Below are 23,004 nucleotides of genomic sequence, written 5' to 3' on the forward strand. Positions count from 1 at the left end.
GGTGAAGGTAGGATGTCATGAAAGGCAGCTCCATAAAGGCTTCTTTATGGACGGCTCTTCCTCACCAGCTCAGGAGTGACAGCTCCCAAGCATGCACAGATCGCCGGAGCGGATTCGGTTTCACAGGCGGGGATGTTGAGGTGAAGGGCAACCACCTCTGGCCCTCTCTATTCCCCATCAATCCTGCCTCAATCAGCAGGTTAAAGGTGAAAGTGGGCCTTATAACTCCAGCGGTGTCCGTTTCCCCGGTCGGATGACTGTCTCACAGCCTCCTGCAATTAGGGGCCACAGCGAGGAGGAGGTCTCTCCTCCCACCAGACCTCTCTTCCCAGGCCAGCTCCTGCTGTTCACGCCCCACAGCAGATGCCTGAAGTAACAGCAACCTGCTCCAGGGTGGATGGACCACGAGCAGCCAGAACTGAGGGTGCTCAGAAGGAGATGGGGTCTACAGTTGAGTCTCAGGGGAATGAAACCCAACTAAAATACGTTCCCGTTCCAGTGCAAGGTCCCCTTTTGCTGAGGTTCTTCGTGGAGTCCTGTCTGAGTGGCTGCACTGCTTCATTTACCATAAAATATACATGAAAACAAGAGAAAGGAAAAATAAGTGATTGCATAATGTTTTACTAAATCTCTCTCAGCACACAGCCTTGGAATGAAAAATGTAATTTCCGTGTTAACTTCAGCAGATGGACACGGCGGCGTGGGGTGTACAGGACCAAACCCCAGACTTGGGGGTGGCCACGACACAAAAAGCCCGGTTGTTCCTAAGCAAATCCCAAGGGTCAGCCTAAAGCACAGACTAAGATGAGAACAAACATCTCCCACCCCACCACCTTCTGATTTCAACGTCTAAACAAGCCCCGTGCACTGGTTACGTGACAGCTCCAGGAATTTAACACTCGACCACGAGGTAGAAAAGCCTATTCCTCGCTGTCAAATTCCTCATTTCCTCCCTTTATTTCTTTTGTCTAGCCCAAAAATCTCCGAAGAAAAGAGGATCTGATTGTTTGTTTGTTTTTATTGTTCCAGTCTGCAAAGTGTCGACAGGCTCCACAATTTCCATTGCCATGCCCTAACGAAAGAAACCCAGGCAGCGCTCTCCGCATAAGAGAAGTGCTAACAGAATATGTTTGCACTCTTGATTTCTTGATTTTTTTTTTTGTTTGAAGGCTCTGGAGAGCATCCAGGCACTTTTTAATTCCTCGCCATGCCAAAACATCCTTCCTGGATCAAGAGCGATGGATTCTGACTGAGTCCGAGCAGCTGAACGGACTAGAGATCTGTGCGATTTTAATATAATTGAACTGCAAAAGGCTGTTTAAAGTAACACTAAGACTAGCTTAAACCCACCAAAGCAAGAAAAATCAGAGTTAAGGCTCTAAATCTGCTCTGAGCTCACGCCCCTGTGTGTCTTTCCCTCTCCCCATCCCCTTTCTGCAGAGCACAGCGAGCAGCAGCTTGGATTTTCAGCACAAACTTTGAAGCATCCTCCCTTTGTGAGTCAGACAGTTAACACTGATTTAAAATAAATAAACTACTTAATGTGCCCTTTTCAAATACTGCTGGGTTTGGGGCTCTAAAAAAAAAAAAAAAAAAAAGTACCCTGAGCCTAATAAGCAAGAAACACAGCGGTTTGGCCATGACCCTGGAATGTCCTTCCTGGTGCACTGGGTTAGCCGCAGCCCGGGGGGTTCCTGCCCAACAATCCTTGTCTGAGCACATCTCCGTGGGCATTTGCATAAAGATGTATGGGAGTGGAGAAAAAATGATTCTATCTTCACCCATGATGGGTCTCCAACATGGAGCACCTTTTCTGATGAGTGGTCCGGGACGGTTGAGCACCACCAGAGGTGTAGGATGCCTGGAAGAGCACGCCCATGCACTGGAGTCCAGCCTGACCTTTAGGAGGTTCCAACACAGTGTGGAAACCATCTCTTCTGACTTCTTAGATGTGGCTTAACTGCTCTGAGACAGCTTTTAATCAAGGTCCAACTGGTTTCCAGAAAAAAGAATGCACCTCGCTCTGATGTTACCAACAGGGGTTAAAATGGACGATGCTATGTCAAGGCAGAAGGGTCAGGTGATATTAAGAGCATGAAATAAGGCAAAAAGCACCCCTCATTAAACATCTGCGGGGTTTTTTTTTTCTTATTTTTGATTGTTTTTTTTTAAAGTCATTCACTCCATCTTGGATGGAACTAGATTCCATCCAAAGGGTTGGAACTAGATGAAGTTTAAGGTCCCTTCCAACCCAAACTGTTCGATGACCTTATCGTTCTATTTCTTCCCCTCTTCCAAGTTTCCTAGGGAGACATGAGGTGGGAGCCAGTTGGATGGAGACACCTAAACACCTTGAGCAATGGAAATCGAAAGGGCATTTGAAGCCCAAGGGGTGACATGGAAATAGGTCCCAGATCCTCATGTGATGTCCAGATGTTGAGGGCCTTGGGCACACCTTGTTCACAGGTGAAACAGGCGCCGTGTTCGCACCACAGCAGGTTTCTAACCTGAACCCAAGGGTTGGGTTAGATGATCTTCAAGGTCTTTTCCAACCTAGATGATTCTGTGATTCTGTACGGCCAGCTCCACCTTCCAAGGAGCAGACGACTCATACAAGTACAAGAAATTAATGAGCTTTTAAAAGGGCCTTAATAAATCTGCAACTTTACACAAACTGTTACTTCCCACCAAGTGATTACAGCAAGTGTTCAAAGGTAATTTCATGCCAAATATGGATTTAGAAGACAAATCCAGGCATTTCTCGATAGAGAAAGCTGATGCACAAGTCTTCTTTTTTGTTAACAGAATTACTGTATTACCCCATGCAGATAACTTTTGAGAGGAAACTCAGCACGATGCTGGGGTGGCCCAGACACCACTGAGGTCCACCATAAATTCACACCAGACTACAGCTTTTGAAATTTGTTTCCTCGGGCAGTCTGGCATTTAGAAAAAACAGTGTAACTTGGGTCTATGGAAGTAAAGAGGTGTGACAGAGGATGAAGGCAATAGTATCTCCAGTTCTGGGAAGCTGATGTGGCGATGGCTTCTGGATGCCTAGAAAAGCATCTATCACATTCACGGGTGTTCGAAAACAAAATACCATTTAATTGGCAGTGATGTGTTTGGCTGTAAGTCAGATGTGTTTGGCCTGCCTTTTCTGATCTCCATCATCTGTTTAGACTCTTCAGGTCTTCATGTTTGCACAAGACCCAGCAAAATGGGCAGTTATTAGTTGGCCTGTAGGCACTACCGTAATGAACATATTAATAATGGTGGATGCATTATCCAAAAGATACCAATCAGTGGAAGGAACTCAGAGAGGAGCAACAAAAAGTAATGAACAGCCTGGAGATACGATCTTAACGGCAAAACCCTGTATTTAAGGGTAATGATAAAACTAGCTCAAACCCATCATTGCTGGGTAATTAAGAATTAAGGCTGCAACTGGAACACGTGTCTTCACACCTCTTGCTTCCTTAGTGCACAAGAAGATGACATTTGCCATGAAAGATTAATAGAATTCAACACTTCGCTTGACACCGCTTGGGAGGCACCTGCTGGCAGGGCACACAGGACCGCTCTGGAGAGACAGCGAAGGGCTTCAAATAGCTGAGCTGGAGAGGAGAGTGTGGCAGAGGCCATGTAGCAATGGTTAAATAATTAAAGCAAGCGCTATTAAGCAAGGACAGAATGCAGGGTAAACACAGGAGTAAAGGGATGCAGTTAAAAGGAGAGGAGAATGTGAGATGCAAAACGTAAATATTGTCTTCCTATGGTAAAAGTCCACTTGTAAAGGGCATTAAATACTAAAGATAACCAGAAACAAAAATGTACAGGTGTGCTTCTCAAAAAAAAAAAAAAAAAAAAAAAAGTGTATAGATCCCTCATGCTGCAGTCTTTGGCCAGAGCAGTACAATGGGCGTTTGGGAGAACCAGACGAGCTGCGAGGCTGAAGATGAGCAAGGTGGTGAGCCAGGGGGGATGGCAGTCCAGAGAACAATTTGGAGATGGAAAATAGCAACTGGCAAGTAAGCAGACGAGCTGAAAGCCGTGAGTCACCTTTTCATCTCTGCCCCACTGCATCCGAGGATTAACATGGCAGCTACTCTGTCTGCAACTTCTCTTACAACAGAAACCCGTGCTTCAAAGATGCAAGCAAGTACATGTGAAGAGGAGACATCTCGCTGAAATAGCTGACTTAACTGGTTGTCCCTCTAATACGATTTTCAACTTCCGTTGCATCTCCCAGCAAAACAAGTGGGGAAAAATAAGCCAAACCAGTTCCACATTTAACGAGCCTCTCTCCACGTCACTGCACACACTCTCAGCAGGCTCAGGATTGGCTCTGGGGCTCACCCAACCTCTTGCTTTCACACTGCTCCTCAGATATCTCTAATGACCTTGGAGAGCAGGGAAACCTCATTTAGTGGCAAAATAGAAAAACAAGTTACAAAAAAACCAACCCAGAGGGGAACAAACCTACATGCTGTCCTGGAGGCTACCACAGAGCTCTTGGAGGGACAGTCTCCACGTTCCTACCATCAAACTGCCTCAGGTAACAGAGTAGAGAGGTGCTCAGAGTCTTGCAGTGTCATGTCAAGGCACAGACTCACGAGGCCTTGGCCCTTCAGCCCAAATTTGCAAGGGCTTCCCCTTGGTCACCGTGCCCAGGGCTGGGTATGGAAACCCTGGACCACTTGGTAGCAGCGTAGGAGACAGGGCTACATCTCACCGGCTACAGGTTCATCTTGCACAAGTCCAACCCTCTGAGTGCCTTTAAAGCTGCTAACAACCAAGTCAGACGGAGTTTTTTAAACCTTATTTATCAGCTGATATTTTGGTAAGAAGCTAGGCTGGATATCCACGAACGCCAGCATTAGTGTGTCAGTGTAAAGGGTTGCTGTTCCCTACAACGGAGAAGGTGGTTCCAAGCACAGCACCAAGAAACCCAGGTTTCCCCATGGGTCTCTCTCAAGGTTGAGCCTAAGGGATGAAATCACACTGCACCTTTTCTCCTCTATCTTGGCTCTGTGTTCAGAAAAATGCATATGGCTGTTGTAGCTTTGAAGCCCATCAACCAAATATGGCCAAAACAGGCCAGAAGGTTCAGAAGTCCTTGGGGGAAATGAAGATGGGCACAAAGATAGAACAAACTGCACATTTCATACGGCTAAAAGCTCCTGCCTAACTTTGTATCTCAACTTCTAAATGAAAAAAAAAAAACAAAAAAACAAAAAACACAAACCAAACTGCAGTAACTATGCAAACAATGCTGAAGAGATGGGAAATCTGTATGAAGGGAAGAACAGGGCACAGAGCAGGGATGGAAGGGGAACACTCCTTTATTAAGCATCTCTATCAGAGGTAACAGGAAAAAATTAATGCATCAGAGGGAGACCTCTCATTACTCAGCTGGCCGGCATCCAACACGAACCCACAATAACCACAACTGGCTTTCAAACACAGTAAAAAGACACACAAAACGTTTGCTATTGGACAAGCGGAAAGCCAAAGAGCTGTTCCACATCCAACGATAGCGCTTGACTGTCGTAACGTCCCTGATGGGGTCTGATGAGCTGATGCTCTAATTCATCACCACCGTCAAGTTACAACCATAAAGTGAAAGGAAAATGAGGGAGCGGAAGAGAGGAACCCCCTTATCCTCATGCCTTGTGTGCCCGCATGCTTGCAACGAGATGGGCTCCTGCCTGCCGTTCTCTAAATCTCCCTCGATGCCGAAGTTTGCACTTGCAGAGGAAATTCAACACACAGGATATATAATTTGCCGGACAGACAGAGAGGCCTAGAGAAAGGAGCTCTAATCCATCGAGGACGTTCCCTCGCTAGAGCCCAGAGTGAAATTCTTCGAGTGCTGGAGACAGATTTTCCTTGGCGGGCAGCCACGAGTGTCGATCTGGCTTCTAGGAGAGATCAGCATGGCTGTGGATTGCAGTGACTTCACAGTCAAACATAAAACCTTCCTCTTCAACTAACTTTCTTACAATAAACCCATGAAAATGAAAAGCTAAAACATTTCCAGCTGGCCAGAAGCTGCTGAGAGAAGAGTGAACTTATTGCATGTGCAGGCTTGGGGCTGATCTGAAAGCTCCTGCAGATCTTCGGGGGTATTTGGACCTTCAGTGGTATTTGGACAGAAGCACCTAAGTCACTTTTGAAAGAAAGATGCAGAAGGCTAAATTATTTAGGCGCCTTTCATATTTTAGCAAGGTTATTTATGGAACTAAATTTATTTCAGATTTCTAACATATAGCACTGGGTGTGTAAGAGCAGGTTAAACTTTAAGGGGAAAAAGTAACTATTGCTTCCTTGTAAAGCCTTAAATATTTGAGTATCGTGGTCAGACCCTTGTTATAAAAAGAAGCATTTGAGATGCGACTTGGTTTACTTTATCACTTCATTAAAGGTATGTAGGGTTGTCCCAGGATGGACCCCTTTTTAAATTACTGTCTGCTCAGAATAGCAATTTTGACTCTCTGGGCTTGACTCTTTTCCTCCCTACTATACGGTGATGGAATTGCTCCCAGTTTCCTTGAGCACAAGGGGAAAAGGCCTCCAGTGTACAGAGGGATCTTCCACTTGAGTTTGCTGCACTGAACAAGGATGAACACTGATGCTCGTAGACAATGACATTTTTATAGGGTTTATTTTCCACTACAAGGATCTGTATTCAAGACACAAACCAAATCACTACAGTTTTCTACCATATTATATTATATTGCACTAAGAATTAATTTCGGCCATTCCCTTAAATTTAATCATCCCACATTACTTTGAAAATTTTCCCTCATCTACAATTGCTCTGTAACAGCTAGTACTGAAATATATTGGGAAAAGAGAGGGAAATCTCTTTAATTTCCCTACTTATTTGGTGCATTTTTGGCCCAGTCATTTTTCCTTCCTACATAACCAAGCTAGATCGCTTCCACCTGCTCGTGCAAAGCCTCACTAACTGACAGGACAGCTCCAAGATAAGTATAAACCTACCTGAAATATAAACCTGAAATTACTTTTAACATTTTGAGAAATCTGTCTGGATTTCAGGTTGGAAACACCCTTTCACTGACTACGCCAGCATTCCTTCCCGGGTGAAGGAAAACAGCCAGAAACATAAACACTCTCAGGTGGCATCTTTTACCCCGTTCGTAGCTTTAAGTCAATATTGTGTTAACATTTAGCGGCTTGAAAGAGAAAGAATGCAATGTCCCAAAAGAACAAATTAAAAACAAGTTGAAGAACAAATCAAAGACCTCTGTTTGCTCTACAGCCACCCCTCCAGCCACCCCCCGCTCACAGGCCCTGCAGCTGGAGCTGAAGCCCAACAAGAAGCACCACGGTGGTGGAAGCACTGGAGCTGTGATGGCCCCCGAGCAGCCAACAGAGCTTCACACTATCTCATTAGGATGTTATTGATAATCTCAATAAGTCAGTGACAAGTGGATTCTTGGAGCGAGGAGATGTTGTCTATGATCTGTAAGATACTTGCCATTGACATCCCTGTTATCCAGGAGATCTAGGGCTGCCTGTCCTCCTTGGAAACTCAACAGGCCAGAGCATCTCCCCTTTCTCCTCGTAATATTCACAAAGGCCGTTATTTTTAAATGCAAGAAAAAAATTTGGGACTACCTTCCAAAACAAAGACGAAAACGCCGTGTATGGAGACGACCATTTGACAGAGAAGGAAGAATTGCAGAGGGCTACTGTTCAGCTTTCCCCTCACCCCAGCTGAATTCATTTGACTGCGTTTTACACTTATGAACTGTACAAACATTTCACTGCTAATGCACTGGCTCAGAGCAGCTGAACTTCACCGAGCATTTTTCAGGCATTTCATTCTTCAAACAGCCACAGCTTTCCTCTTCAAAATCCCTGCATTCACGTCTTCGTGCTTGGAAAAGGACCAAAGCCTCCACATTTCCTTATACCCGGGAGGTTGCGAGCACGTTGTGTGCTGCAGTCAATAAAGTGCCAAGAAGCTAATGAAGATAAAAATCTCAACGCACAGCGGTGACAGCACACACCTTGCCCATGTAGCTATTTTGACCATTTTGCAAACAAACTTGGCAATTACTGGCAGGCCCAAGTCTTCAACGCGAGCGTGCAGCATCTCAATGTTATTAAACTTCTTGCTGCTCCGCAAGAAATGTCATGGGATGACAGATTGCTCCCTGCACATCAATTGGATTCAGAGAAGTTCTCAAACCTTTACGGGTTAAAAGCGGCTCCAGCATGAATCAGAGTCCCAGTGGTAAGGAGATCATCGATACAAGGGATTATGCAGATTGAAGAAATACCCTCAGCACCCGAAAGTTTTCAGAATGCAAACTACGTCAACCCTGAAAACAAGAGGCACTGCATCATGATGGCAGGAGGGACAAAGCCAGGGGGGTTTAACAGACAAAAAAAGATTGTTTTAATAGGAGAGAAGCATCAGTCATTGAGTCTTACTTCATTCAGACTTTCTATCCTACCCATCCATCTTCAGTGCCAAGAGATGACAGGACCACCTCACTTTTCCCCCCCAGCCTACTATATCAATAATGCCCATTTCTACCCCAAACAAATGACTCGCTAGAATGGCCCTTTTCCCTAAACTGGCTTGCCAAGACCCACAGATGCCTCAGTACCTGCTATGGTCAACTTGGCTCTAACAGGGCCCCCTCGAGAGGTGGGCACCGATGGGTGGAGCCTTCCCCAATCATCTTCCCCAACAGCCACTTTGTCATTCATGGCTGGGGACCATCTGCGAAAGAGGGGACCGGGGAGGGGGGGAACAAGCCGAGGCAAAGACGGACACAAACGGGCGCACACACAGGCGTACCCTCCCCACACAAGCCCGAATGCAAATTCCTTCGCCCTCGCAAAACGCCTCTGTGGGCATTATCTGCGAACAAAAGTCCTCGAGGCGGGCGGTCTCTGCATCACTGCTCTCTCTGTTAGCACCACCTGCTTGGCGTCAGCCGGGAGAGTCGCCGAGTTATCTTTTTGCCGCGTCTGCAGAAGCCAACGGGAGCACAATGGCCCCCATCGGCCAGGGTCAGGCATGGCTTTCTTTCTCGCCCCCGTACCACCAGCCCTTTTCACCTCCACCATCTCCAGGAGCCCGGAGCGCTCAATAAGGAGGTGGCTTCGAGCGCAGGGAGGAGGAGGAGGGGGGAAATATAGGTCTCTGGCGTAAATCGCCGACGCCGTTTCCCCTCCTCTCCCTTTCCTTAAGACCTGATGGTCTTCAGTCACACATCTTAAAAGAAAAACAAAAAACAAAAACACAAAGACTTACTTGTCTCAAGTCGATGAAGGCCAACTGCAGCGTGTCCCCTTGGAACCCAGGCACTGGGCCGGATCTGGCAAACTCTGTGGGAAAGAAAAGAGGATAAAAAGCGCCTTTAACTAACCATGGACAGGGAGATTGGCAGACGGATGACAGGGAAGACAAGAGAGGCTGGGGGAGAGGAGGACCGCGCTTCTAAGGAGTCATGTCTCCCTCCCTTCAGCGTCTTTGTTCGCCCTTCAAAATTCGTGTCATCAAAACACCATTAATTCCACCATCCTGACAGCAAGGAAACTGTACTAATTCGACCTGAAATTTATTCCCATGAGCCGTACTGGGCTTCAGAGTATTTGTTTTGTGAATGGACAAACAACTCGCCGAGAAGAAAGGGGGGGATGGGGGTGGAAAAGTTTTTCCTCTCAACACAATAAAATCTTCAGCTGTGAAACTCTTTTCAGTTCCGAAAGCTATTTATATTTTAGGGCGCTGAAGGAATTTTCTAATTTCACGCCTGTCACCAGGCTCCATAAGCATTCATCAAAAAAATATGCCCAGCCGCATCATTAATTATTCGGCAGCAGATTATTTGCATTATCTGCTATGGCGTGCTATTGCCAGTGTACAGTCACCCCAAATGGGAAGAGTCGCGGCCATTACGTGGCATATTTATTTATGTTGGATGAAGACATCTGACAACTGAATAACACTGGCTTCTAAAGTGAAGAGAGTATTTCCAAGGCCACATTTACCTCCTCTTCCAGTGTAATTTGGCCAAAATTTCATACTTAAGTCATTTATTTTTCTTCCAATCCATTATTTAAACCAAGTGTAAAACCACGGAGGGGGACTTGAACGAATCCACGTTAGAGGACCTTAGCTCCTCCACGGCATTTCACAGCTTTTACTTGGTAGCACTCACGAAGCCAACAACTGCACACATTCAAGTGTGTCTTTTGAAGAAACACCCAAGTTTGATTTTGCCCAACTTCACTTAATTTTCACCCTCTTTAGCTACACAAGTAACGGCTTTATCTCTGCTTTCCGTGCAACTTTCTATCACCGAGGGGACCTAATTTGTGAAGCCACAACTCAACATCACGAAACACTCAAGAGGAAGCTTCTGCCTTTGGCTGAATTTTGTCGCTCCTGCAGACACTGAAGATGCTGCACGCTGGAACGAAATGTTTTCTTGAGATGCAACTCAGTGTGATGGCAGAAAGGAAGAGAGAGGGAAAATATACACCAACATACAGATTTTTAAGTTATATACGGCTTATTATCACCCGACTGTTCTGGTTTTTACCATACAGAAACCCTCAAAAGAGCTCCTGCAGCTCCACAAAGCTGAGGACTAAGGATGGCTCGGCAGTAAGGAAGGAGGATTTTGCCTTCTGCCTCCATGAGTGCACAGAGGTGCTAAAGGACAAAGCCCGTCCTGTCCTTCAACACTAGGCACAGTCATCTCGTGCCAGATGGTCGTCATCTTGAATGCTTCTCCTTCCAAAAGTTATCTCATTTTCAAGCAAATGCCACAAAAGAAGGGAAGCAAATCATCACAGGCCTATTTTTAAGGACTTCCTATAGCAGCCCAGTCAGACGAGCACTCCCCATGGCCCCACAGAGAATAGACATCAGGATTCAGCCCCGCTCCTCAATTGCCTTATTTTTGGAAACCAAAGAAGGGTCATTTGTCAGCTTTCTTGCTCCACCTTCAATTAAAATCTTGGGATAGAGAACATCCTTCAATATAGACACAGGTACCTCCAGGGGCACAGCGGCCAGTTGTCAGACACACACAGCTTCTCTTTTTAATATTTTCAGATGCCAGAAAAATTCCAAGATTGAAACGATCACTCATCTTTGCAGCGATCAGTCAAGTGACAAGCGCTGCAGGACAATAGCAAACACGGCCATAAAACCATTCCTTTTATCCAGCGTTACTACTAGAAAGGAATTACAAAAAAAGAGGAAGTATTTATGTGACTGCTCACATTTAGATTTTGGATAGGAAAGGGATAAATTAAAGCCATGAGAAACCATCCGTGGTTGTGCCGATGGACTTTATCACTTTTGCACAGGACGGGACTGCACAGAGACAAGAGCTACTCAGCCTCCAGCCCGTTTCACTGACCAATGCTGCAATACTCAGGCTGCAAATAGTCCAAAGACAGTTTATATTTAACCGTCAAAAACTGTTTTAATTAATTCTAACTATAAAGGCATTTTAATGTACGTCTGCTATAAAATTTGACTGTGGCTTGCCTGTGCCAGCACACACACGCAAGGGAGGACTAACACAAGCTCTCTGACTCTGATCTGCAAGGGATAAATCATCTTTACACATTCATTCTACACCCCACTGTCTCATCTGGAAAAATTATCCCAAAAGCCACATCAATCCTAAAACACCCCCACTTTGGAAAAGCACGTACCTGAGAAGCTAAAAATATTTAGACGCAAGAAACAGCGTTTGAGAGGTGAAACTGCCCTGGGCTGCTCAGTGTGTTGAGGTACCCAACAGACTGGCTGAACTAAGGATGGGGTCACCTTGTGTTACTGATTCTATCTGGAGAAACGCTGGAAAACAGAAACCCTGGAAGGATTGCAATGAAAGAAAAATTCTATTTTGGATTTAAGGGCTTTGCAGCTGCTAGGAAGCTATTTAGAAGCACACATGGAGTTGTGAAATGTAAGATCTTCCCGAAAGCATGGATTTCAAATCCTCATGAGAAAATGCCTGTGACAGGGTCTTGAATGTTTTCACAAGCCTCGTGAATTTATCACTACTGTCATCTGCTCATGAGCAACCCAAGAATGATTTCATCCCAAGACATGGCTGCTCGTTAGCAGCTCACCTTTAGCTGCCTCTTACTACGGAAGCGTAAGGGAAAAGGCCTGGACATCAGGAAAAAAATGTTTCCCAGCAAGAGTGGTCCAAGAGTGGAACAGGCTGCCCAGGGAGGGGGCAGTCCCCATCCCTGGGGGGGTTTCAGGGCCATTGGGATGAGCTGTGGGGGATGTGGGGTCGGGGAGAACTTTGCAGAGTGGGGCTGAGGGTTGGACTCGGTGATCCCGAGGGGCTTTTCCAACCTGAATGCTTCTGGGATTCTGAAGGCCGGGGGAGTTATGGGGTGCCACTGCCCCTTAACACCACACATTACAACGACAGGAGCACACTGAACCAACATTTGCTTGAACAATAATTCTCATCCAAAGAGCGGATCAGAGTCTCTACCGCATTAACAGTGCACTTGACATCCAAGAAGTGAAATGACATACGAGATCATATTATTGGTATTACAGAAGAAATGAGATCAAGAATCCAACTCAGATACTAGGAGAAAGCTGCTACAGCTGTAAGGAGCCCGAAGAGGAACAAATGCAACGCTTCACCTCATGGTTGTTAATGAAAATAGCTGTACCTCCTGTAATCGTAGGTCACATTTTACATACCAATGCCACAAACTTATTTTGAAGGAGGAATGAACAAAGTCTTAAAGAAAAAAAGAAACAAAGAAGAGAACAGGGCTTTAGAGGAAAGACACAGCCAGTTCTTCTTGGGTTTAATCTCTTCAACCAGATTTCAGGATAATTTTCTCGGAACAACCAAGCACAGTGCTGGCCTCAGTACTGTCGGATTCGTTTATTGTACTGTCTTCACCACCAAGGCAAGTGGCAAACATAGCAAGCCACCTACAGTACAGCCCCTTGAGCAGAAAATCACAAGAGAATAGAGCAGATCAGTATGCGGCTGTTTGTACAAAGCATTTAGCCAGGCTAAAGGTTTGAGAGACTTGTGTTCAGGCCAAAAAAGTAATGTCTTTGCAAGGTCTACAGGCTTGGGCCACCCAGGGCAGGTCACAGGGGGACTCTAACCTCTCTTCCAAAACATTTCACCGATGAAAGAATCAAGGAACAGGAACCGTTAAGCCCTTTACAATGAACAAAGAGTAAAGAGTTCAAACGCACACCACTAAAGAGACATCCACTGTAAATTAATTATACAGAATGGGGGAATCTCTTTTTGTACACTGTACACGGCTCCACACACAGGGACAGAGTCTTACCCATATTGTGAGGTTAAAATGAACACAGCCGGCGACTTCATTCCTCAAAAACATACTTTTGAGGACATGATTTTCTCTGAATTACACGACACCACCAGAATTCACGGCGGCAGACCTGTGGGATCGAGGTTACAGCCGCTCCTGTTCAGGGGAACGTGGACAATCTTCTTGTGGCTGCATCAGTCATGAACGAGATTTTGGATTTGGGGAAACAACCATCTCAGTATTCCTTGATGAAGAATGTAGGTCTAAAAGTCATCTTCCTTAGACAAACCCTTGGAAGATTATCTCAGAAAAGCCAAGCAACAGGACCTCTTGCACCTCACCCAGAGGCACAAAATGACACCTTGAGGATCCTCAAGCTGAAGAACAAATCTCTGTGTGGAATCTGGGGAAGCTTGCACAGGAAAAAAGGTGAGAAATGATGGGTAGGAATTGTGGCAAGAGGAACAGAGAGAAGATCCCGATTTCCATATTGAGCTTATGCTTCACCCACACCATTCCCACACAACCCTGCTTTGAAGCTGTTCCCCATTACAGGCCAAATTATCAAAGCTCATTCCCATCTGGGGAATTCCAGAGAGCTGCGGGGAGAGGGAGGAGTTATCCAAAGTATACTGAACTGGGTCGGATTAAGTAAAAATTTCTACCTCTCTCCGTCATTTGTTCCTCTGATGGAACAAAGATGAGCCTGGAGTCCTGTTACTGCAGAGAAACAAGTGGTCCCAGGGGCCGTGATGGTCCACTGATGGCTGAGGAGCAGCCACAGTCCCAGAGAGGAACTCTGATGGACCACTCGGCATTTACAAGTAGAAGAAAAGAAGCTCTTGAGAAGAAATTGTACAAGGCGTGTGCCAAGAAATTTGGTCCCTGCCAATCCATAGGACAGGTTTACAGAATCAAGTTACGGATCTACGCCAGTTCCCAAACCCTTAACTCAAGATGTATGGTGGATAAGTTCTCAGCTCTATCAAAATACTAATAGTAGGAAATGTGAAATGTGCACATCTCACCACGCAAAGCTGCAAAAGGTTGACAAGCCACAACAGTGGGTGTGTCCGAGGTGGGTGGGAAGGGAAGGTGGGCACAGAACGAAGAAACTGGATGCTCTTAAAATTGCTTAAACAAGATTAAGTGTGGACAGAGGTTGTCTTTTCTTCCTAGAGTTGCAAAAGACTGTAAGAACGGGTAAATAAATAAATAAATTCTGGTAACAAAGGAGAACACAGCAAGTTGTTGGAGATGGAGGATATCCAAAATGTTGCAGCAGAAATTGGAGACAAAAGGACAGGAGAGGCTGAGGTGACACCATGGGATTAGCAACAGGTTTACAAAGGAGAAAGAAGGGAAAGAAAATAGAGAGAGAAATACTAAAGCTAAAACACTGAAGGGGACAAGGCGATCGATTAGAGGACAGATGAAGGGAGAATATAAGGCAAAAATCAGGTGATGGTGAGAGATGGCGCAAGCAAGCAGGAGGTGTCAGTTCAGGAGCAAAGGAAAAAGGCTGGAGAGAAGCTCATTTCTCTTTGATGTCTTGTAAACTCCCAGGATTTGCTCAAGTCAGGCTTGCAAAGACCACTTCAGTACCGTGCTGAAGTAGAGAGCATTGTCCACACACTTCCCACCAGCATCTAAACAAAAAGGGCACATTTTTGGTAGCTCGTTGATGGCGAGTCACGTGCTTCTCCTCCATGCATATTTATACACACTAATTCACCAGCCATCCCTTTCTTTGCCACCGCAAGTACTTGCAGCCTCTAGGAGAAGTCAACAGAAGGAAATGAAGGCAGCACTAAATAAACTAATGATATGCCCAAGAGAACAAATTCAGGGAGAAATAAGGGAGGATAAATCTACGTGTAGGGAGGTGGCACAGGCATGGACCAGAGGCTTCCACTGCCATGCCCCCTGTCACTCGTCGCACCAATAATTTACTTTCCCCATCTCAGGAAGCACGTAGAGCAGCGCTTGGAACACAGTTCTGCTGCCAACACAAACCACCCTGCTCCGTTTTAACAGCAGGCAAATGCAAAGTTTTGTTTCTCAAGAAGGGCTGGGTTTCGTCAGGTGAAGAGGTGGGACAGAAGCGACGGGTTCCCGGCATCCCCCGAGGGAACGCGCCCGTCACTGGCACCGCAAGAGGAAGGTTGGGGCAAAGCCCTGGGCGAACGGAGGGGCTGCAGGTTCCCAGGGGTGAGCTGAACTGCGTGCTTGGACGGGCATCAGGAACTCCCTGCTCCACACCGAGATGTTCTTTCAAGTCATCCACGTGGGCAGCTCATGCAAACAGTGCTCTACCTTACATTTGGGACACTAATGACGCTTTAATCAAGAGGTTGCAGCTTTCTAAGGTGCCAAAATCCATGATCCGCTTCAGACACGGTGCCTCTACACTAAATACACCCGCACACTCTCCAAGTTCAGCACCCTTTGTGCCAAAATTACTGTTTTTCTTGCTGCTCAGCCCTGCTCCAAGGTGTGATGTTCCGGGATGTGGTGCCAATGCACGACCCCAAGCCACCCTATGGAGGAAACGCAAGGGAAGGAGCTGTGATTGTTCCTAACGCGTGGGAATTATTGTGCTACAAACAGACGAAATTTAGGCAAGAGAAGTCACCAGGAAGGAGAATGGAGTATCTGAGCGTGCTACAGGGAAGGAAATAACCTCGCCATGGAGCTGAGCATCCCCTGAATGGGCAGTGGAGCAGATCTCTGTGAGGTCTCGGACCTCCCAGAGCAGGAGACAGAGGAGCAGGGCCGCAGCAAGCGCCCCGGGGCACGGCAGCCAGCACAGGGGGAAGATGGCCAATTTTCCAGCAAGGCTTGGCTCTGAAACAAAGATTGGAGCCTCCTGGCTTGTAGAACACTGCAGGCAGGTGGTAAAGCAACCTACAACCTGTTGGGCCTCTTCCTGGCGCTTCCATCAGCTTCACCTGTCACCTACATGCCACCACTGACCACTGTCACCTCAACCTGCAAACTCCTACCACTGCAGCGTAAGGAGTTCCTGCCAACCGTCCAAACCACCCCATGGTCCTTTCACACCATCACAGCTCAGGACGTGCAGGATGTAGCTTTGTCCATCATGGGCTAACAGAGGTGCCCTTCCTGGCTCTCACCATGGGTGAGGAGCTCACACACACACGGTTACCACCAGCTCAGCCAGCGCAGAACCACCACCAGCTCCAGTAACACAACGCTATGTATGAGTCCTCTGTCTCCAGAGGATCTGCACCTTTAACTTGTTTTAAACACTTATCTTTTCTTTTTAACCACACATCCAAGTGGCACAGAGAGGTGCTGGACTGAGGCTGTGAGCCACTAAGACAATAAAAAGCTGTCAGGTATTGCAAGATCTGAAGAATCACGGAATCACTGAGGTTGGAAAAGACCTTTAAGATCATTGAGACCAACTGTTAACCCACCGCTGCCAAGGCCACCACTAACCCATGTGGCCAGGCAGCACATCTACACGTCTTTTGAATACCTCCAGGGGTGGTGACTCCACCACTTCCCTGGGCAGCCTGGTCCAGTGATTGACAACCCTCTTGGGGAAGAAATTTTCCCTACTATCCAACTTAAACCTCTCCTGGCACAGCTTGAGGCCATTCCCTCGGGGCCTGGCGCTGGGGCCTTGGCTCCAGAGACTCATCCCCCCTCTCTGCCCCCTCCTGGCAGGGAGTTGCAGAGGGCCAGGAGGTCTCCCCTCAGCCTCCTCTGCTCCAGACTGAACCCCCCCAGTTCCCCCAGCCGCTCCCCAGCAGACCTGTGCTCCAGACCCTGCCCCAGCTCCGTTGCCCTTCTCTGGCCACGCTCGAGTCATTCAATGGCCTTTTTGGGGTGAGGGGCCCAACACTGAACCCAGAATTCAAGATGCATCAAGATATTGGCATCAGTGGTGTGGAGATCTGTCTCCTGACACGATCTGCTCAAACCTTTCCCTCTGTTCATTGCAACATCCCCTTTTCTCCGCTCAACACATGAACTTTTGTTGGTGCATTGCTGCAGGATGGATACCAACAACCACATGGTGCAATATCCTAAAACCAGAGAGTTTGTCCTCAAAACCGCTGTGCTCACCTCTAGCACCGCGCACGCTAATCCCCGGCGGTTTGCAGATTGGAAGAACATCAGGCAGGCGTTTGCACGGCGCCAAGCCCATGCTCAAGGGAGAGGACTCCTCCGGCGTGGGGGGCAAACCCCAGCATCTTACACAAATCATGGGATTTCCGCGTGAGAAAGACCTCGGAGCCAGATAATGCAGCCAAGAAGGAGGTGGCAAACGGCTGCGCTGGGACCCGTATCGGCACATTTTGGCACGTTCATGTGTCGGGCTGGAGGATTCCTCAATCCGGCGGAGACATCTGTGTTTCTTATTGACTGCCCCCAGGAGTGGGCTGACTGAAAATTGGGAGTTTAATGAAATTTTAAATATAATTTTTATGGCGCTTTTAATTTCTCGTAAAGCAGCAGTTAAAAGACTTTCGAGATTATGGAACTGCTTATTTTATGATCTAAGTATTGTAAAAACAATCTGCCTCAACCACTGCTGGAACCGGTTACGTAGATGGGAAACACTTTTGTAGGAGTGAGCGCAGCCCCTTTTCTTTCTGCTTTTTCGGTCGTAATCTCCAAATCTGGGTTGTTACATTCGATTCCCACTACCTCTGAGGTACAGGAGATATGGAAAGATTATATATATACCAACACCAGGAGGTCCAAAAAAGAGCAGAGCAGGCAACTGGGCTACAAGGCACGTAGGAATTACAAAAAGCACATTGCACTTACGGTTAAATCTTGGGTTACAGACGTGTTCTGGAAGACAGCAAATTCATTTTAAAAAGCAAATGCCTATTCAGAAAAAAGCATCACCTCCTCTGTTTACAGGTTCACAGAAATATTTGTGTTTGGGGTTTTTTTCTCCCCTCCAGAGTTTGGTTTTTTCCCTCTTTTCAAGTTAGCTCATTGGGCTGGAGCCAGAACTCACTCCTAAATTGAGACGTAATTAGATGTGTCCTACTGTGTCTTTCTGGGCAATTCATTTAACCTTTATGCCTTATTTCGCTTCAGGTTTAAATAAAGAGGTGAGAGAATCTCTCTTGACTGCATAAAGAAAGAATTATGTAAAGCCAAGCAATAAGAACAAGAGTTACAACTAACACCTGGCCAACAACAAACGTTTTAAAACTGACTTTTGCCTTTCCCTGGATGTCAGCTGTGCCATCCATGCACACCCATTGCTGCGAAGCTGCACCAAAAGACTTTCAAACCTCTGACATACATCTTGGGAAACAGCTTTTTGCTGGGAAAACAAAGAGGACATCCACCTCGACGGGCGGGACTGGTGCCTTCCATCTCCTCGAGGGCTTTGTCCAGCTGGAGGCTCCAGCCCCGTGGCCTCACCGGGGGGAATGATGCCACAGGAAAACATTTTTCCCAGGTTTCTCTCATCATAGGCAACCTAAGAGGATTTTTACAACTTGCAGCTCCACTCTTCCCTGCCTCTTTCACACCAAAAACCCTGCTGACGTATACGGAACTATTCATACAGCCAAAGCATGCAAGATTTGACTCTTAATGTTTATTTAATTTACTATTTCTCCCCAGTCCTCCAAAAGTGTTCTTTTTGAAGGTCATAAAGTTAATAAACTGTATATTCAGTGCTTTGAACATGCAAAACAAGCACGTTTCTAGGGAGGGGGGATTTATAGCCCAGGCAAGGGGTCCCATCACAACCTCGAGCTTCTCCCCAGCACCATCCAGGCTCGCACGCGTCTCGTTCCAAACCTCAGCCTGAGGCAATGGTTCATGCGGCCATTCCCTTTTTATGCTGATGGGACAGCAAACTCTTTTTAAATCAGGAAATATTTTATGAACCCACAAGTCTGGAGAATTAATTTACTGGTGTCTTGGTTTAAGCCTAAGTCATCATCTTTTTCACCTCTACAACTGTTATCTATTGTGTATATAAACACGCTTTCTTGTAATGTGCATTATATCTACTCTGATATAGAGTAAATTATCTGCACCACCTTCAAACCATGGTTAATACACAACGAGGTCCTTTCTTTAATTTGCCTCACCACTCTTTTAACCAGTTTATACCTTTGGCATTCGCAAGAACTTAAACAAAAGCCTAATAAACTCCAGGATTGAAACTCCGAAGCCCCGTTCCCACATCACAGAACTCACTGGAAGTGCTCCAAACAGCTATAAAATCCTGTTTTAATATGGTAAGTACACGATAAAGCTGCTAAACTAGGTAAGGCTTGGGAGTCTGGGGAGAGGAAGAGGGCTGGAGGCAGAGACATAAAGTGAAATATGCAAGTGGTGTAATAAGGATGTTGAGATTTGCACCTGCGCTTTCAGGTAAAAGGATAAAAGAAGAGAAAAAAAATCAAATAAAACCCTTGAAAACTAAAACATATTTTCTGAATACATCAGCTCACTCTGATTGGCTTTTCCTAAAATTAAAATCTCGATGCATTTCTTCTCAAAAATAGAACTAAAAATCACTCCCGGTGTCAGCAACGCCACCAGACAAACCCGCAGGGACAAGGGAACACGTTTTTGCTGCCGAAAAGGAAGAAAAAAGTCCGTGTCTGGGTTTACGGTTCGGGGGGCTGACAGTGATGGATGGGAAGGTTACAGCACCAGCATCCGTCTCCATTCTCCCACCCGCCACGGCTCCTCGGGCCGGGGCTGGGGCGAGCAGGTCGCCTGCCCCGCTGCTCAGGTTGGCGTCACCTGCTCTTGAATGTCTGAGTGCTCCCGGGTTTGTCTCACAAAACAATTGGAATTTAAGGAATCATGCTTTTAAACCTGATATTAAATGTCATCTGTTTTACTTAGCATCGAGGGCTTTTAGGGAAGAGATGCTGCTTAGTGACCCACGTTACTGATGGGGCGGAAAACTGCAGGGTTCCGAGTCTGTTTGCAGCCAAAAGAAAAAGAAGGAAACTATTATTAATGACAAATGCTTCCTATTATTCTCAGCAACATCGCCTGTCCCTCTGCGGACACCGATTGGGAACACAGCTGCTACTGGTGCAGCCCCGGCGTGCTGATGGGACACAAATTAGACAGCAAGAATTTAGGGCTGAAGGCATTTCTGAAAGAAAAATAAGGCATTGCTTGCATTGTGACATACAATATAGCTGCAAATTTTGGATATGATTCATTAAACAAGGATCCTTCTCCCAGGCTATTCGGCTGAGTGCTGGAAATGAGCTCAAGGACATTTAAAAATTAAAATACACTCCCTACAATCACCAAAAATCTTGCTGCGTGATCTTCCTCAAAAATAAATTTAATCTCCCCATTGACAGATGCAGCTGAATTAAAACACAATAGGCAAAATGTTTTATAAAGGCTGGGAGAATCTTTGGACTGTGTTAAGTGCCAGATGATGATGAAACCGACAGATTTAACTGAGTTATCAGAGATAGGAACAGCAAATTCACCGCTATTTAGACTCAGTTTGCAATGAGGCCAGGGACTACTTAGCTGTGGGGTTTAATGGGAGCCACACTGGGCCAAAGAGCATTTCAGAAGATTCTGCAGTGAACAGGTTTATCATGATCTAAACAAGATACATCCCCATCTCCACCGCAACAGAGAAAGCCAAAAAGGGGGAGATTTGGAAACAAAACTTCCCCAAAATAGTTTAGCAAAGATTTTCTGAACTATTCATCAACCCCACCAAGCTCTGCATTTTCCACGGTCGCTAATCCATCCCAGTGTTAATCCCAGTAATAAATCCACCATAAGGGAGAGAGGTTCCTGTGCAGAAGTGTGTTCACCCTGCTTTAGCTTAGTTATAAAACCAGGAAGAAAGAAAAGCGTTTTGTCACTTTGTCACTCTTCTACTGAGTAGGATAACAAGCACCTTAAGGGAAACTTTGGGATTTCAGAGCTAATTCAGGTGTAAATTAGATGAACCAAAATAACCAGGATTGAGAGCAAAGCCATGGCATGGCCACGCTCCACGCACACCTCTGAATAGATGCAGTTACTTTGTCGCAAGGCATCTCTTTCCCATGACAGTAATTTTGCAAAAAGGGTCTGATTGGAGAAAAAATTCCCTGCAGCATATTGAGAAGACAAACAGCTGAGGTCAGGAGAGGATCAGAACTTCTTAAGAACATCAGCCAGTTATTGTTTTCAGAAACAGTCATAAATAAACTGATTTCTGTGAGCCCTCCTCATGTTTTACTCACTCTAATCCCTCCTACTTTTAAAATACTCCATCTCAAAAAGCAGGGATAGTCTGGAAAGCATCAAGGCGGCACTAAAGAGAAAAAGGAAGAGTAAAGCTTTGATCTCTCAGAATTTGCTGGGCTGCTTCTGTCCTGAAGATACTGCCAAGTGCCATCGTGCACAGCACCAGCGAAGCTCTGCAGGCGTTCACCAGTCCCAAGGAATCCATAAAAGTCCCAGCTTGGGTCCAGACTGTGCTGGTTTGTGTGTGGCGGGGTTTTTGGTATCAGGGGAGGGGGGTACAGCCATGGCCCCTGTGAGAAGCTTCTCACAGAACCATCCGGGTTGGAAAAGCCCTTGCAGCTCCTCCAGCCCAACCGTGACCCTCCCCCTGACCGTTCCCAACTCCCCCAGATCCCTCAGCGCTGGCTCAGCCCGACTCTTCAACCCCTCCAGGGATCCCGGGGACTCCCCCCTGCCCTGGGCAGCCCATTCCAACGCCCAACAGCCCCTTCTGCACAGAAATCCTTCCTCAGAGCCAGCCTGACCCTGCCCTGGGCAGCTTGAGGCCATTCCCTCGGGGCCTGGCGCTGGGGCCTTGGCTCCAGAGACTCATCCCCCCTCTCTGCCCCCTCCTGGCAGGGAGTTGCAGAGGGCCAGGAGGTCTCCCCTCAGCCTCCTCTGCTCCAGACTGAACCCCCCCAAGTTCCCTCAGCCGCTCCTCAGAAGACATCAAAGCTCCCCTGGATCCAAGTTGGACCCAGCTCTGGCCAAGGCCGGGCCAATTAGCAACGGTGGCTGCGCCTCTGTGGTAACACTTAAGAAGAGGAACCTGGGAGGACGAGTTGGAGTTGTGAGGAGAAGTTGGGAAGGAGACACCTCTGCAAACACCGAGGTCAGTGGAAGGAAGGAGGAGGAAGGGGGCGAAGGTAAACTGGAGCCCAGAGCCCCCCTATATCCCACGGTGAGATGGCAAGTTGCCCTCTGGAACCCATGGAGGTCACTGGAGGAGCAGAGATTTGCCTGTGGCCTGGGGATGACTTTGGGACTCTGTGGGGAGAAGCAGCCCCCGCAGTTGTAGGTCGGTGCTGGGAGGACTGCAGCTCGCAGGGGTGATCCACGCCCGAGCATCTCGAGAAGAACATATCCCATAGGGAGGACTCACAGCCCAGAGTTTGTGGGGGACTGTGTCCCGTGAGAGGGACGTGGAGCTGGGGGAAGAAATGCAGAGGATTGTTTCCCCCCCCAGAAGGAAAGAGCAGCAGAGTGACCCAAACCCCCATTCCCTGGCCCCTGCACCACTGAGGGAGCAGGTGGAGCTACTGGGAACCAAACTGAGCCTGGCAGGAAGGGAGCAGTGAGGGGAGGTGTTTTTAAGATATGGTAATGCTTCTCACTGTCCCATTCTGCCTGTGGTGTTGTCGTTCACATTTTGAAATAAAG

General features: G+C 46.8%; 1 protein-coding gene across 8 annotated transcripts in view; it reads right to left on the bottom strand.

The window, feature by feature from the left end:
• Nucleotides 1-23,004, bottom strand: part of EXOC6B (exocyst complex component 6B) — a 329,120-nt gene that overhangs the window by 67,061 nt on the left and 239,055 nt on the right. For 7 of the 8 annotated variants that reach the window (XM_074904236.1, XM_074904237.1, XM_074904233.1 and 4 more), the window contains one exon: nucleotides 9,302-9,375. In XM_074904236.1, coding sequence (XP_074760337.1) covers nucleotides 9,302-9,375 — 74 coding nt within the window. Of the gene's footprint in view, nucleotides 1-8,298; nucleotides 8,358-9,301; nucleotides 9,376-23,004 lie in introns of those variants that run through there. The other variant, XM_074904235.1, reaches the window with a different exon arrangement.

This window comes from Athene noctua, chromosome 4, assembly GCF_965140245.1.
Source record: "Athene noctua chromosome 4, bAthNoc1.hap1.1, whole genome shotgun sequence".
Classification (NCBI taxonomy): Eukaryota; Metazoa; Chordata; class Aves; order Strigiformes; family Strigidae; genus Athene; species Athene noctua.